This window comes from Candoia aspera, chromosome 2, assembly GCF_035149785.1.
Source record: "Candoia aspera isolate rCanAsp1 chromosome 2, rCanAsp1.hap2, whole genome shotgun sequence".
NCBI classification, from domain to species: domain Eukaryota; kingdom Metazoa; phylum Chordata; class Lepidosauria; order Squamata; family Boidae; genus Candoia; species Candoia aspera.
Window position 1 is genome coordinate 112,054,914 of NC_086154.1, and position 17,975 is coordinate 112,072,888.

A 17,975-nucleotide genomic window follows, 5' to 3' on the forward strand; every position below is an offset into this window, starting at 1 on the left:
ATATCAAACAAAATCAAGGTGGGATTATTTTGAGTTTCTTTTTCATGTCTTCCTCTTTCTCCAGACTGAGTAATATTTTCTGAAACTTCCCCCACCAGCCCACCCACCCCTTAATGGTTCGTTCATTCCTTCTCATTCTCAAGGCCAGATCTACATTCCTTCATAAGATCATACATTCCATATAATATGCACTGCAAAGAAATAATGGTCTTTCCAAAGAGGAAAAAAAATAGAAGAAAAGTTTCCTTTTGTCTGCCACAGTAATCTTTTTAAAGTCAATGAAAATTTTATTTTTCAAGTCCCTTCCTACCCAATTCTCCTCTACAGACTCATCTCAGGGCTGCTGACAGTTTTATCTTTGTGCCTTCAAGTGTCTTTTCTTGACTCTGGAAACACTTTTGTTAATTTTAGTATAAGAATGTACTGGACCTTTCTGTTGCTAAGCAGCAGACATATATACAAAATACTGGGCCTATTCTTATTATGCATGTGCCCATGTGTGCAATACACAGCTTTTTAAAACTTGAGCCTAGCTGATGCTTCATATTACATGTGCAGAGGACACATTTCCTACAACATCTGAGTGGATCTTTATTTTCATTGGGCCTTCTGAATGTTATTCTTTTGTATCGCATGTTATAAGATATGCAAGAGGGGCTCAATTTGATAAAGACTATATAATACAAAAAATAGTTGACTGAGTGAGCTGTTAGGTTTGTGCCCTGGAGACTTTATCTAAGAAAGAAACATAGGATCGCAGTGAGAGAGCTTTCTGTCAGCAATAAAGCTTCTCTCCTGGGGGACTACATGATAACATTATCTGTGGAACAAATTTTTTTATTGGTGATCCTTTCATGTTCCCTACAGATTCTGTGCTTGTCTCTGAGAATTCTTAGTTTATCTCCTGTTCCTCCTTTGTGTTGTTTTTACTCCTAGCACAAAGCAAGTAGTAAGGAAGGATGGCAGGTGTCAGCATCCCCAATATGATGCTTTCCAGATTATGTTGGACTTCAGCTGCTGTGGTCTCCAGCCAGCACCATGCTGGTTATGGAATTCTGGGAGCTAAGGCCAGACTTATCTGTCTGGGCAGCACTAGACTGGGGGAAGTCAGCTGAAACAATATTAAGCAACGGGATGTCGGAGATGGAAGCAGGAAAATGATTTGGTTGAACTTTACTCAACACTGGTAACATTTTTTTTGTAGAATGACCCTGGTCATACCTTGGGCTTCAACGTAGTTCTGACATTTTACTTTTTCTGGCACATAAACATATTTCCACACATCAGTTTAAAAGCACATGAAATGCATTTCACAGTTGCAATCAGACAATCACATTTTAGATGGACTCCGCTTCTTCACTCCTCCCTTTCTGCAAATTAGCAACCAACCAGAAAGTCTTCCGTAAACAACAGCTTCCCACTTTGTCGTTAACAGGTAGGTAGCACTGTAGGGAAGGAGCATAGCAGGAAGGTAGTACAGTATATCTGCACTATTATGTGTTGTTGTTGCTGATCCTGCTGCTGTTCTAAAGCTTATCTGTAGATTACTGGTTTGGATTACACAGAAAATTAATATTACAGTAGTTGAAGAGTTCCTAGTTTGCTTGCTGATTTACTGGATGATCAGAAGGATTATCTGCAAGAGGCTTTTATCTCAGCTTGTAACCTGAGCCATGGTTGCCCAAATTATCATAATAGGTCTTAGTTTTTGCTGCTTAAGTCCAAGTTTAACCAACTGCTTTTTCAATGGTTCTAAGGCCCAAGGCATATTAGGCTTCCTTTGCACCTAGAGCTCATCTTTTTCACCAGGCCTTCAATTGTTTTTATACATATATATTAGTAATTATTGGTCATCTTGAATTGAATAGAAAGGTAAGAGATAAATTGAATGAATAAATAAATAAAATATGGGCAGCAGCTCACTAGAAATGAATTCTACTGCCACATCCATCATCAGTCATCTCTGGAAAGAGATAATTAAGTGTCTGTGTAACACAGTGAAAGAACAAAATTATCAAAACTGTCCCTTTGCACAGCAAAATATGGTTGACTTAACAAGTATGGTTATTGGCTTTGGTGTTCCAAAATGCTTTTTTTGTTCATCTGAAAAATGCAAACTTGAAGAACAGCCAGAATAATGAATCCAATTCCTTAAATCAAAGAGGGGATCAAAATTCTCTGTTTCTCCAAACAGAAAATGTTTTCATTATGAATACACACACACACACACACACACACAGTATTTTGTATTTGTTTAGGAACTGAAAGCCCATAAGGCTCCTTCCCCAACCAGATGCTGGTTAGAAATTCCAAGAACTGTAATCTTACATATCTGAAGGACATCAGGTTGGAAAAGGCTGCCAGAGCTCTTATTTTTAAAAGTAATTGCCAGATGGGAGACTATTAAATAACTGCAACTGTATTTGATTTTTTAAACTCCTGTAGTATGATGTGCTGTATAAAAATGGGGTTTTACCAATAATTCTGCCAAATACAGTTGGAGTATACTTAAAGTAAAACCCAACTTCAAATGATTTATCATCTTTGAGCCTCAAGAGTTTGTCCTAATATAAAATGTTTTTATGATCTTGAATTATTGCTGTGTTTTTTTCAATCAAAAAGTACTTAAACATTCCTTATTAGTAACAAAGCATGTGGAATCTCCATTTGAATGATCAGTAAGCAGGTACTTTGCTTTGTCTGTACTTCTGCAACCTCAGCAAAGGGTAATATTTGGCCAACATTGCCTGGCTCAGAAGCTAAGCAAAACTGGGCTTAGTTTATACTTGGATGCAAGACCAGCAGGGAATCCCAGGGCTGCAGCCTAGATTTAGACATTTTAAAAAGTCCCTGAAGAGAGCAATGGCAAACCACTCCTGTACTGTTGCAAGGTTGCATCTGGGTAGTCATCACGTTCTGAGCTTGTCTTAAGGCATCTTTACCATAGGTAAACAACTAGCAGCAGCAACTGCATAGGGAGGAACTAGGATATGTGATTGGACATATTCTTGACCAATCTCTAAGCTATGGAGAACATGTTGCTCAAACACTAGAACTCTGTAAAGATTCTCTTGTCCCTTTTTGTCATATCCCTTTGGTCATTAAAACTAGAGAGAAACTGGATACAAACTAATAAACAAAACTACCTTATGTTGGTGATATGTTAACCTTGAAATAGCACAGAGATACTCACCAGGGTGTTGTCTTGCCCTTGCTGGAATATTTAAGATGATATTATTATTATTATTATTATTATTATTATTATTATTATTATTATTATTATTGCCTTCACATCAGTGTTGATTCCTGGCGAATACCTGCAGAAGTACCCACAGTTTTCCTGGTAAGATTTTGGTTCGGAAGTGGTTTGCCCTTGCCTGCTTCCTAGGGCTGAGAGGGAGTGACTGGCCTAAGGTCACCCAGCTGACTTTGTTCCTAAGGCGGGACTAGAACTCACAGTCTCCTGGTTTCTAGCCTGATGCCTTAACCACTACACCAAAGTGGCTCTTGTTTATTATTTAAACCTACAATTTTTGTCGGTTTAAGTAATAGACTTTAATCAGGTTAAAGTCTGTTAAAGATAAAGACTCCCATTCAGGTTTTTTGGCAACAGTATAGAATTGGTTTGCCATTGCCTTTTCCAGTTTTTTATTTTTTTATTTTTTTACTTCCCAGATTAGCCTAGATCCCTGGAATGTCCCAGTAGTCTCCCATGCATCAGAATGCCTAGCTTTCTGGGATCATCCAAAGTCAGGCAGATGCTGACTGAGAGAGAGAGACACTAGGAAAACTCATCAAAGACAGACGGGACCTAAAATCAAGCATGCTTTATGGAGGCTCATATGTGAGAAGATTCTGTCCTGGAAAAGGCCATTCTAGAATTGAGGCAGCTACTGACAGCATAAAAATGCAAAAATATCTGATTCATTTAGTTTATCTGGGCATACCACCAGAGACCTTGGGGAAAATTCTACTTGCTGGGTGGTATTGATTCATGAACACATGCGTTGCATCCAGGATCCCAAGAATTACTTTAGGCATGGCCATAGAATTTTTTACTTGCTTTAACTCTGGAGAACTGGCACACAACCTTCACTCTTACCACAGCATATTCTTCAAAGTCACCTTGCTTTAAAGGAAATTTAGCATAGATGCTGCAGTTTTTCTTTCTGAAAAAAACATGTTCTTTTCTTTGGGAGATAGATGACAGACAGACAGACAGACAGACAGACAGACAGATATAATGTTCAAGACTCCTACTGTTTTAACAGTTTGTTCACATATTAGCCATAAATATCTGTCAGCAGAGTTCTTAATTTAAAGGTCTGGATTATGTGTCCATAAATAGATTCTCAAGAGCTTGAATCAATGTGATTCAGAGCTGAATTGGCTACATCAGACAACCCAAGGGTGGTGTAACCTGTTCACCTGCTTCTCCGTGATACAAAATTTACTGCAATGAGTACCTTTCCCTTCTTTTCCCTTCCTGTTCTTACTCCTTTCTTATCAATATATTTGTTACCCTTTTATTCACTCTCTCAGTTTTGATGTTAAGATTTATACAATTTGAAAAATCCTCCTTCCTTCCTTCCTTCCTTCCTTCCTTCCTTCCTTCCTTCCTTCCTTCCTTCCTTCCTTCCTTCCTTCCCCTCACCCTCCTTCCTCATTTTTACTTCAGGAAATCACCAAACGGGAAGCAGCGAGTAGGCAGTTAAGCTGTATTCAGCTGCCTGTCGACTCGTCAGTGGTACGTAAGACCTGGCATGAACACCACAAACTTTGTTTGGTAGTTCTCTCTCCCTCAATCTCTCACTCTCTCTCCCTGCTGTCTCTTTCTGTGTGTGTGTGTTGTGAGCAGTCACATCATTGCCACTGTTCTCACTGAAAGATGTTTGGTTATGAGTTTGTTCTCATTGTCAAGTTGACTTTGATTTTAAGTCTCTTCCTTCTTTGAGGGAATTAAGAGGGTGTCTCTCCCATAAGTGAAAACCTCTTCTAGACTCCTACTTGTTACAATTCTTGTTTATAAATTTCAGTGTCCCTGCCAGCATCTCCAAAGGGAGAAGATCTTAAAGTGAACTTCCCACCACCAAAAAGGCTAGCAGTGTGCCTTGGCCATTGCCTTTCAGCTCACAGATGAGCAGAAACACATGCTGCTTGCTGTAATTTTGTGTGTAGTTCTTGGATTTGACTGAACCAGGATAATTATTTGTTGCTTGCATCTACCATATTAATATACATCCCTGAACACTGACTTTAATGGATATAGGTTTATCTTTCTAATTATTGGAGACAGAGCATTATTATTTCAGCTGGCTCAGTTATATTATTACCAACAGCAAAGGAGCATGAACTTAGGCCCAGAGACAATTCAGGTCAGCAAGAAATTTGCCTGTATGCCCAAAGTGAATTCTAAGAAAATATAAACAGTATTGTTGGCAAGTCATAATCTCTATTGTAGACCTGCCATACAAATTGTCACTTAACCCTTTTGCATGCAAAGGCTGACTCTCTTTTTAAAAAAGAGGAAAAGGGAGGGAGAGAAAGAGAGAGAGAGAGAGAGACACTAGGAAAACTAATCAAAGACAGACGGGACCTAAAATCAAGCATGCTTTATGGAGGCTCATATGTGAGAAGATTCTGTCCTGAAAAAGGCCATTCTAGAATTGAGGCAGCTACTGACAGCATAAAAATACAAAAATATCTGATTCATTTAGTTTATCTGGGCATACCACCAGAGACCTTGGGGAAAATTTTCTTGACAGTACATAGGGGAGGGCAGAAAAAGTAATATGTAGGAGAGGTCAGAGAAGAGGAACTCTCCCTTCTTAACGGATTTATAAAATGTTGGTAGAATATTGTTAAATCCTTTTAAAAATGAAACAAGCAAAAGACAACACACTCATGCATGTGTCAGACATTGACATCATGCAGATCTACTACCCTGCCTTAGATTTATGAAATCAAGCACATCACAAATTCTGCCCTCCTTGCCATTGCTTAGTCCTACTATAAGTCTGTCCTTCCCTATTTTTTTCAGTTTCTGTCTGATATTGGAAGTGGTGGCTTCTATTTAGATCCAGGGTTGTTTCTTTGGACAACCCAGACTTCTCCAACCTGGTGCTTTCCAGAGGTATTGGAACTACAGCATCTTCTGGCCCACATGATCTACACTTCTGGAGAGCACCAGAGTCAGGACAGCCGTTACAGCCATAGGTCGCCTTCCCTACATACTGGTCTGTTTCCTGCAGTTCATGGCACATCTCATGCTTTTCATGAACAAACTATACCTTTGCTCACCTAATGCCTTTTTCATTCAGAAAGGCAAACTAGGAGTGAAAAAACAGGTAATTTCTTCGGGAGCCTAGGTGGGTAAGGCTTGCCTGTGCTCAACTTAGTGCTTAGTGTTTTCAAGTTGCTTTGGGGTTCTATGGCAGGATGCTGGATTCTAAAGAAAATAAAACAGGTTTGGTGCTGAAGGGTGGGAGGATAAAATAATGCCCTGGTACTTGCATTAAATCTCACATTAGCCAAACTGTCACCTAACAACTAAAAAAACCTGTTTGGAACACAGAAATTTCTAAAAAATGGAAAAAAGCATATTGAATTCCATTTCTGCCAATTGCAATGTTATTGGAAGGCTCTTAATGCAGACTCCCTTTTTATTTTAAAGTAAGGATGATTTCACTAACCAGTGTCTTCAATGCTTTTTTGAGCTCTTTAGTGAGCTTTAGCTTCAAACATTTGTGGACATATTGCTTGCAGTGTGCACCAAGCATCACTTTACATGATGCTTAATATAATATACATATATTACATTTGCATGTTCAACAAAACTGTAAAGTCACAGGTCTGCACAGGCATTTTTCTCACATTCACATGATCCTTTTTAAGTCAGATTTGAATTGCAGGAAAAGTTGGTTGACAAAACATGGTTGTCTATGTGGTCATCCTAAATTCTCCAAGCTTAAAGCAAATCCCATTGGACTATGCAGATTTTGAAGCATATGAACAGAGATGATCTGTTGGGATATTTAATTAAGATTGCAATTTATTTTAAGTTAATCATTTATTATTTTAAAAATGAGCTCAAATTCATTGTCTGAATAAAGAGAAATAGGCAGCTATTTTACAAGAGCTTTATTAATTCTGGGGATCATTTCTCAAGGGACCATTCCCATTATGACTCTTAAGCAACACAAAATAAATAAAGGCCATCCCTTACACTGCACTAAATTATTTTGTTATAAGGGATCTGTTAATCATGAAAGATTGAAATGCTACGCTTAAATTAATATGCATTTGGGCAACCACTAAGAGAAAGTTACTTTATCTTTTTATATTATGCTTCTTACAGTATTTTATGAAGAAACATGAGTAAGACCTAACAAAATTACTAATGAATCAATCCATGAATTGCAGATGTGAATCAATTACTGCTTCTAGCCTTATTTTAGCATTAAAAGAAGCAGATGATTTCTAATACGTTTATTGGGAAAATATCCAAAGGAGATGACATCAGCTTAACTCTGGGTCACAACAAAAATCTGGTTACAAATTCATCTTAACTGAGTGTTCTGTATTCTTCAGAGACATTTTTTTTACTGCTCCCACCCACTATGAAGCCAGGCAATCAAAGATTTCTCAGAACAGCTTGACTTAAACATTCAGAAACAAACAGAAACAGAAGGAGCCTGAGGAGGTGCATGCTGGCCTCATTGCCTTGATCCTGACCTTCAAGCTTTGATGGGGAAGATCTGAGAGGATCTGCTGGAATCATGTTTGAATAAATGCCATTATAGTTCCCTAGATTGTCAAGTGCAAGGAAGGACCCTGTCAGGTAGAGAACCCTCCTCAAACCTTCATCAGCAGCTAGAGCCAAATGGAGAAGAGCTGGGGCCATCCTGCAGAGCTTATGTTCCTTCCCTGTTTTGAGTTTTCAAAGGCCTGAATAGGGATGGAAAGGTGCAGGGTTTCATATTTATGCATTAGCTGTGCTTAGGTGCAAGATAGATTTTTGAAAAACTCCATAGCTTGACTGGAGAGAAATGCCTTGCAGATATGTTTATCTACATAGATGCACAAGCACACATTTAACTGGAAAAATAAAGGTCACTTATATTGATGATGTGACCTGGACACTTTAATCAGACAAAATTTTTCAACTAATTTCAAAAGTTTGCTGTTGAACCTTATCCTCCCAACCAAGCCCATTCCACTTTTCAAGTGTTTCTCAAGCATCAAATGCCATCACAGTGAGCTAAAGCTTTCTAGTACAGCAGCATGGATTTTGTTGTATTTTGCTGGGTTAATTGCCTTTCTTTCCTGATCTGATAAGGTTTTTATTTTGTATTATCACCTATTGATTTCCTCTGTTGACTGTCTTTGTGAAGCTACCTTGGGTCAGAATTGCCAGAAAAACAGCCTTCAGTCTTTCTGGGCTATTCTGTCCCTGGCTCATATAATAGGTTATTACATTACATTAAGCCATAGTTGCTTAATTGTGGTTTTCTCAATAAGCCACAGTTGACTGGGCTCAAATATCATAGTTAGCCATTAACCATGGCTTATAAGCTACAGTGTCTCTATTCACAAAGCACATTAAACCAAAACCAAACCTCACTGTGGCTTGGTGCAATGTCCTAATATATCACTGTTGTCATTAGATTGGCCCAGAAATGGGCTCCAAAATGGTACTAATGCCTGATCTAAAAATCTGGCCAAGAAAGGAAATGATGATGACAAATAAAGACAAGTACCATTGAACATTAAAGAAATTCTAGGGTAACTCTCTAATAGGGAAAGCTCTTATGAACTGCATTATCATTTGATAGAAGAGCCTTGCCAGTATGGTAAATACCCATTATTTTCAGGCTATTGATTCTGATCTTACTGTCAGAAGCCGTGCATCACTTTTGAGGGCAGCCCGTCCATTTATTCTCATAGCTGCATGAATTAAATCAAGGACAGGCCTAGCCCCAGAATACCCCCCTCCCCGATCATACCACTAGAATAAATGCCTATTTCAGACTTTATCCCTCTCAGCCAGATCTCTGGTTAAGCAATTTAGAGAGGTGGAAGTCAGGCTGTTATATGAGACTGCAGTGGCTCCATGGATTGAAAAAATAGTCAGTCCCTGCCTTGTTCCTTCCAACTGTTCAGATTAATGGTTCTGTATTTTATAGGAATCGATCTGAAAAGTATATACCATATATTTTGATTCAAGGCTGCGTGCAATTGGCTATAATTTCTGTCTTCCATTTACCACCCCCACCAACCTCATTTAGCCAATATAAACACCAAGAAGTACTTTCAAATTTCTGATTAAAATTTGGGCTATTGTGATTGGGCTAAAATATTTGAGTGCTTGAGAATCAGGATGTGTTAGAAGTTCCTTTGAAGACCTCAGAAAATATGTTAGAAGGGGAGGGGATAAACCCTGGCAGTTAACTATACTTTGGGGCTGAGTTTCTAGCAGGATGAGAGGGTTAAACCAATTGTTTTTGTTCTCTGAAGTCTTTAGCTGCTTTAGCTGCCCTTTCCGAAAATGTATTGCGTAGTGAAACAGATATGGAATTAAATATTTGCATGCCTCATGTTGTGGAAGGTGGTGTCCTACTGTGGCAACAATTTCAGTGGAACAGTGAATCTTGTGGGGCAGGGGGAGAAAGAATCCTTTTCTTCAGATGGGGAATGGCCAGCTGACTTTTCCTCTTTTTCTTGCTGGCTAAGACGCTTTGTTTTTCTCTAGGGGGATGCTACTAAGTCTGATTCTGAGGGGGAACTTTCCCCCCATAGTCTGGAAGAAGAGTGTGGACTTAAGAAAAAATTTTCAAATCCAGCCTGTAAGTAACAATATTAATTGCTGCTGGTTTTCCTGCAAAGAAATGGGGCAGGAAGGTGGGCAACCATTCATGGGGTTGGCTCATGCCTTAGACCCCCTCCCACCTGATCAGAATTTTTAACCTCTTGGATTTTATACTTATTTATATTGTATTTTATATTTGTAAATTGTTTTTATAAGATCTTGGTTGTTTATTATTGTAGTCTTAAATTTGTTGTAAACTGCCCAGAGTCCCTCTTTTGGGGGAGATGGGTGGTAGCAAAATTTTGAATAATAAATAAATGTGTCCATTTGTTGTGTAAAACTTCATATATATGTTTATATATCTATGAGAAGCCCTTATATCTTGCATTGTTTTCTTTTTCTTTTTCTTTTTTGTTACTGTTTTATTATTTTCCTCTTGGTTCTGTTTTATTAAATAAATAAAGCAGGAAAAAGGGAAATGTATTATCTCACTTTACTATGCCTTTGATTATTGATTATATGCTGTTGTCAACTCTTAGCAACCACATAGTTTTTCTCCATGACTGTCTGTCTACAACCTTCAGGTCTTCCAACAGTACACTCATTGCCACAGTAACTGAGTCCGTCTACCTTGCTGCTTGTCATCCTCTTCTTCTCTTTCCTTCCACCTTTCCCAGCATTAGAGGAGCCTTCTCCAGAGAGCTGGGTCTTTGCACAATGCGTCTGAATTAGTATGCCTTAGGAGTACATAAATGGGCTACAAAAATCTGATTGATCATAAGATGGCAGCAAAGGGCTGCAGAAACCTCTACATTTGCTACCTTCTAGCGACCCCTTCCTCATTCTTGGTAGCACATATACAGTGGCCATAGTAATAATAATGGATTCTGGTGCCTGTGTGTGTGCGTATGTGTCTGTCTGTGTGTGTATAGCTTCAGTCAATATAAAATGATTTGATTAGAGAGAATATGATGTAAGAAATGTCTTGAGAAAGATTGTCTTCACTGGAGGATCTCCACAATGTTAATTGGGTGGAGAATGGGGGCAGCTCAAGCTGTAAATAATTTTGAATATATGTATGGTTCATCATATGGTGTTAAACTCATGTTTGGGACAAACATCTCTCTATGATGAAGACTGAAGGGGAAAGGTTGGTCTAAGTGCACATTAAGAGTGAGAAATCTATGGCCTTCATAGGTTAAATCCTGTTAAATCCTGACTCTTAAGATAGACAATGGTAGTTGCAGTTCAGCAACAGCTGGAAGGCCACTTCTGGCACACCACTGCTAGATGTGATTGTCGTCCATCTTGCAAACTTTTCAGGATGCCATTAAAGGGCAATCTGAGAGGAAGCTGGCCTTGTCAGTATCTTAAAGCAAGAGTAGGAAAACAGAGGAGCGCTATATGTAATTCATTAGTAGACAGTAAAAGGACCCAGAGAACTTGGAAAATGAAAATTTGCGAGTCTCCTGTTAGAAGATTGGGAGACATAAGAAAGAGGAAAGATCAAGAGACATATGAAAGCTGTCCTGGCCACATGGATTCATATGTCTCTGCCTATATAGGGCATGGTATGAATGCCTTTTTTCTTATTTTTTCAGTGATGGCTCTTTGTGACCACCCAGAGCTAAAGAAGAGCTTGACTCCCCCACTTATCATTCACACAGCTGCTACACCCATGCCCCTGCCAAAAAGTGCCATCTATGGAGAAGTGGCTCAGGACTATGATTCCCGAAGAGCTAGTGGCATCTCCATGGATCCTAATACATTTGATCTCAAATCTCTGGTATGTGGCTCGCCTTCTCCCTTGTATCCTTTGCTTCTTGCCTTTGCTCCCAGTTTGCCAGCATTTTTTAATTAATTTATTCCACCAGTTGGATGTCTTGGGACGTTGTTAGCTGAGTTCAGGCCCCAAATGTTTATTGCTTCTAGCATTCAATTGATATCCTTTGTGTTCTCACTTGCTTCACTTCAGGTCAGTGCCCGGAGCTCTCCACACAGTCCATGGAGTGCAGGAAGTAGCTGGAACAGCCGCAGGTCAAGCTGGAACAGCATTGGGCGGGCCCCTAGCTTGAAATGCCGTACCAATCAGAGCAGTGAGCATAAATCACTTCTGTCGGGGGATGGAAAGCAGAGTTCGGAGGAAGGGGAAAGCTCAGATGAAGAACAATCCAGCCGGACTGGGAGCATTAACGGCTCTATACCTCACCGCATGGAGTCGCTAGAAACCAAAGGCTCCTTTGACTTCCAAGATACCCTGCAGGTGCCTTCTCTTTATCGGACCAGCAGCATCCATAGTAGCCACAGCTCTGCAACAGGGCGTCAAGACTACAATGGCAAAACAACCTCAAGAGTCCTGATTCAGCAGCTTCATTTGGATGATCCACTCCCAGAATGTGATGATTTGGATGATGAGGGCAACCTAGTAAGTAAGAGCCAGCTTTCTTGATGGCTTTTTGCTTATGTTTTGATTCTTTTCTGTAGAAGAGAGTGAAATACTCTGATCCTTGTTAATTTGTAGAAGCATAACGTATCATTCCAATATACTCTTATCCAATGGGCACTGACACATTTATTCATTAATAAATAACGGAAGCGTGTAAGCTAGAGAAATCACAGCGGTCATAACTTTAACATGCCCATAAGAGATTATGTCATGTCATCATATCATATCATATATCATATCATATCATCATAACACAAGGCAGAGCTGGCACAAATCCTTAAACTTAAGTGGTCATTTGGCCAAAAATATCTGTAACATCTATATGACTCCAGCTTTCCATCCCTTTTTCTTCACTCTAGCTGTCTACTCATTATCACATGACTTGCAGATGTCATCTTCTCCAAGCAATATCTCCCATGAGTTCCAGAACTTTGTCTTTGACATAGCCTACTATGCAATCACAAAAGAATTCCAGTTTGGACCCACATCAGTGAGATGCTGGTGATTCACATTTCCTCTCTGACCTTTTCAGTCTTACTGTGTGCTAGATATTCTGGACTTCAATCCCCACAGTCTCCAGCCAGCATGGCTAAAACATTATGGAGTATTAATTCAATTCATATGCAATATATCAACTTAGGGAAAAACTGTTGTAGAGGAGAAGAGGATGAGATAGAACCTTCAACGCACTGGTGTATGATGATAGCTAGTTACCCAAAGCTGGTATCCAAATGTTATGGATAAAGATGTAAATTATAAATCATCTGGGTCATATAAATCATGTGGATAGATTTCATGCCACCATCCTTATGCAAAGGAGCATGATAATCATGGAAGTATCTGTGTGCTCAAGATGATCCATGATATATTCAGTTCCAAACATTGCTGATTTGGAGTGGGGATATTTCAGTATGCGCCATCCTATGAATGTTTGTGAGGATTCTTCTTGGATATATTTGGCAGATGGTAAATAAGTGCTATGGCTTGCAAGAAAGAGGGTACTCAGCTGGATATCTGAGATTCATATATACAGACACACACGTACACTACATGCCCAAACACCCACAATACATAGATGCATTACAGACAAAGAAAATGTGCTGTTGTGTATCACATTTTAACAAACGTATTCCCATCATTTTCTGTTGCTCTTTTCTGCTTTCAGCTGAAGGTAAGGAGGAAGGAGAAAGGCATATCAGCCAATGCATTGACCTAGCAGAGCACAACAATTATCTGCCTTAACTCCAGTTGGGAGATTGAAGGAGAAGGTATCCTTGGTCAGGATATAATTTATGGCTAGCCCTGGTTACTGTGTGGCCTGAGCAAAGGACAAGATAATCCCACTCTAGAAAAGCTCCCTATATTGGTTGTTGAATCTTATTTTGTCACAGGACAACATCTTCTACAACAGCTGAAGTTTAAGGCTAGCCTAGGGCCACAGGTTCAAGCTGAGCTGACCATGTCACTCTACTTGAGAGTACTGCTGGTCCTGATTTTGTCCACCACAAATCTTGTCTGTTTGGGCATTAGAGGTATGGAGAGAATGCCCAGCGTTTTCCCTCGATCTTCCTTTTCACGTCCGAACAGGAAGGAGGACAGCAAACTCAAGCTCCATTAGCCCAAGGATCTGTGATATTCATACAGTAGTTAGCTAGCTAGATGATGTTAGAGGCACCAGCAGTAACTTGTTTGCTTTCAGCAAGGTGTTCTTCACACACACACACACACACACACACACACAAAGATAGGGGGGTATTAGCCTTTTTTCAAATATAGGGCTATATAGTCTCCTTAATTTCAAGTGGGTGATTTCTGCTTCCATTAATTGTCATTAAGATTCCTAAGTAAGAGTGGAAATTGGCCTGTTTGTCTCATGGGGCCACACTAATCTTTGTATTAATTTCAGTATAAAAAGACAGTACTCTCATTAATGATGGTTTTTTCTGGGCCAGTAAGAAGCCATTTAGGAAATGCTAGTTAACATCAGTAGGTATGGTACTAAAAACAAGAGAAAAAAGTCATTGGCAGTTTGGAGCTGATTAAATGGGTAAGGCTGTATTAGCTCTACTTGACAGCAGAATCCTGCAGTTTGTAGTGGGACCCAAGTAAATTCTAGCACTGCTCAATCCAACAGAAATGGTTATAAAGAAGCAAGCTACAAGACCAAAACCTGGAGCTCCAACTCAATCAAGGGCAATTAAAGAGATTATACATGGCACCCATTAGGAAGGATGTGGTCTTTGGGCACCCAGAAGATGTGGAATGTAACTACTCAAATAATCTGCAGAAATCCTCCCATGTGTAGCCTTGGCTCCTGGAAGGGCAAACAAGAACTATTGACACTACATTTCTCAAAAATCCAGGGGAAAAACATGATGTGAATGTCCACTCCTATTAAAAACAAATTCTAGCAAAGTAGCTATGTAAGTCTAAAGGAACAAAAATAGCAAGTCTTCTGGCTCCTTAAGGAATAGCAAATTTATTATGAGCTTCTTACAGGCAAGAGCCTAGTTCAAGCTGCAGCAATAAAGAAAATGTCTGTATATAACTATCTCTGTATAGTACAACATGCCCACGCACACACACACACCCAGTTGGTGGAGGAAATATTTGCAAAATGGGATTGTAATATGAATGCACAGCTACATCAAGGAGAGATGCTATGTGTGAGTCAACATACTGAAGTAAATAAAATTCAATCACAAAGGGTCAAGTCAAGACTATCAGCCATTCTAAGCTGTAGTTCAATTTGCATGACACCATCATGTTAGGCAATGATAGTGAATTAATCAGCCTCAACAACAATTAAAGCTTGATGAAATTGTATCCAATCTGTCAAACTCCAATTCTGCAACGTCATGTTTAAAAAATGGTGAAGTGAGCAAGAATACCAACCTTGAGCTGAGAAAGTGAATGGGCTGGAAGGCTGAGGGCCAAGCTAGATATAACATTAATTATGCAAATGCATGTTCATGTTTTTGTTAGGTAAATATAGACTAAGGGGAATATCAAGGAAGGACTCAATTGGTAATTAAAGTTCAGTAAAAGGCACCATTCAAAGACTGTTCAGGCCTCCCTTCATTTCCTGTTTATATTGCAAGATTAAAACATAAACTGTATTTATACACTATGTGCCACATCTAGTTTGGCCCTGAAATATTCAATAGCTGATTTCTCAGTATTGTCATTTTTAATATCTAACTTGTCTTCATCCATTTTAATACTGTAGCTGAGAAAGTTCTGTTTGCCCTCCATGGACTATTATAAATGGGCATTTGTGATAGTTGATAGCATTCATCATTTTGGAGTTTGATCTGGGGTGAACCTTGATTTTGCAGCTGATATTTAGGCTTGCACATTGCCCAACTAATTAAGACAGGGCTCGCACTATGGTTTGATTAATAAATTCGAGGAGTATTGATTGATTGATTACGTGCCATCAAGTTGTTGTTTACTGTTAGTGACCATATAGATGTCAGGCTCTGCCTGCTACCCAGTAAAAACACAGACGCTAGTGTAGGCTTAGGTTCTGGTTTTATATGAGTATAGAATGCATGCCCTTAGAAAAGCTGAGAGTGAGTGGAGCGCGCCGGAACGGGATTTAAATAGCCCACGCCAGTCAGCGCTCCACCCCTTCTTACTCCGGGTGTGCCCCGAGCCCCGTTGGTTCCGTTGCCGGTAGGTGAGGGGTCGTGGAGCCCCTCCTGTGCCTCGGGCATTTCCTTGACTGTTTTCCCAGCCGGTGATGGTTCATTGCCGGGCGATCAGGTTCATAATCTTTTTGACAGCTCAGGCGCGCCTCATGGTCTGGTCTTGTCAATTACCTTCTTTGCAACATTGTATCTCTCTCTTCTGCACCTCTGGCTAGAGTCGATACTTTGTTGCCAGCACCTGTTGCTCTCTTTTGTTAGCTAGTTGCCTTTTCCCTTAATCCGCCCGGTACCCATTTCCCTGTATTGTTATGTGAGCTGTTGCAATGTCACAAGCATCGCAACAGTGATCATGACATATTGCCCCCCTTCAGGAAGGTTAAGCCACGAGTTTGTAGGGGTAGGTGGTGTGGAAGGTGCGGATCAGGTCGGGAGCCTGGACGTCACGGGCAGCGACCCACTCAGGGTGTGGAAAGTGTTTCCACTTTACGAGATATTGGAGGGAGCCCCGCCGCTTGCGGGAGTCAAGCACCTCCTTTACTTCGAAGTGTTGCTGCCCGTCTATCATCACTGGTGGGGGGGGCATGCGTGGGTGCCACCGGGAGGGATCACTTGCCGGCTTGAGTAAGCTGCAGTGAAATACCGGGTGCAGTCTCTTTAGATTATGGGGCAGGTCCAAGCGCACCGTGACTGGGTTCACTATTTGTGTCACCTGGAATGGTCCAATAAACTTGGGGGCCAGCTTCTTCAACAGTTGTGGCAATTTTATGAATCTGGTGGATAGATAGACCATATCCCCCACCTGAAATGTTGGTTGCTGGTGCCGGTGTTTGTCTGCTTGTGATTTGTACACTGTTTGTGCCTCTTTAAGCGCGTCCTTGATGACCGGCCAGGAATCTGCGATTTTCTCACCCCAATCACAGGCGGCCACTGTTGGGGACGAAGGCTGAGGTAGTTCAGGGATGGGGACGAACTCCTGACCCGACACCACCACAAAGGGGTTTTTTCCGGTGCTTTGGTGTATCGCATTGTTGTATGCGACCTCTGCAAATGGGAGGAGGTCTACCCAGTCGTCTTGGTGATAGTTTGTGTAGGAGCGGAGGAATTGCTCCAGTGTGGCATTAAGGATCTCTGTGGATCCGTCCGTCTGGGGATGCCAGGAGGTTGGCAGGGCTTGCTGGGTACCTATCAGTTTCAAAAAAGCCCGCCAAAACCTCGAGGTAAATTGTGTGCCCCTATCGGTCACCAAGCGGGAGGGGCATCCATGTAGGCGGTACATGTGGACTAGGAACAGTTTCGCCAGCTGTTGGGCTGACAGGATCGAGGCGCAGGGGATGAAATGCGTTTGTTTTGAAAAGTAGTCTTTTACCACCCAAATGACCGTTTTCTTTTGGCTGGGTGGTAAGTCGACTATGAAGTCCATTGAGATTTCATCCCAAGGGCGGGAGGGTTCAGCTACGGGTTGCAGCAGCCCCTGGGGTTTGCCAGCCGGTCGCTTGGCCATAGCGCACGCTGGGCAGGATGCCACATATGTCTTGACGTCCTTCCTCAGCGAGGGCCACCAAAACTGTCTCCGAGTCAGGTGTAGGGTTTTCAGGAACCCGAAGTGACCAGCCTGTTTGCTGTCATGCAATCTGTTGAGGATCGCCTGCCATTGTGAGTCGGGTACATATAGCCTTCCCTCTGCCCATGCGAGGTCCTGGTCCATGGTGACCTTGTTGGGGTTGGCGAGGAGCCAGGGGTCAGATTTCAATGCTGTTATGAAATCTGCCCGTAGCCCCCCTGGTATTAGAGGTTGCCTGCGTCTAGGGGCGGGTTGCGTCGTAGTTGTTTGTGAGGGGGGGCAGGCTGTCCCCGAGCGCGACCCCGGGTGACCGCTGCCATACCCAGCTGGGAATCGGAAAGCACCGTCCCTACGATGTCGGAGATAGGCTCTGCATCCTGGGGCAGTCGGGAGAGTGCGTCTGCCAGGAAGTTCTTTTTGCCTGGTATGAACTTCAGCTGGAAGTTGAACCGGCTGAAGAACTGAGCGCATCGTATTTGCTTGGGACTGAGGCGCCGGGGCATACGG

The 17,975-nt window shown here is 41.1% G+C and overlaps 1 protein-coding gene across 1 annotated transcript in view; it reads left to right on the forward strand.

The window, feature by feature from the left end:
• Positions 1-17,975, forward strand: part of CACNA1G (calcium voltage-gated channel subunit alpha1 G) — a 216,038-nt gene that overhangs the window by 93,557 nt on the left and 104,506 nt on the right. Inside the window, exons 13-15 of the mRNA XM_063293237.1 lie at positions 9,752-9,845; positions 11,410-11,594; positions 11,784-12,233. Coding sequence (XP_063149307.1) covers positions 9,752-9,845; positions 11,410-11,594; positions 11,784-12,233 — 729 coding nt within the window. The remainder of the gene's footprint in view (positions 1-9,751; positions 9,846-11,409; positions 11,595-11,783; positions 12,234-17,975) is intronic.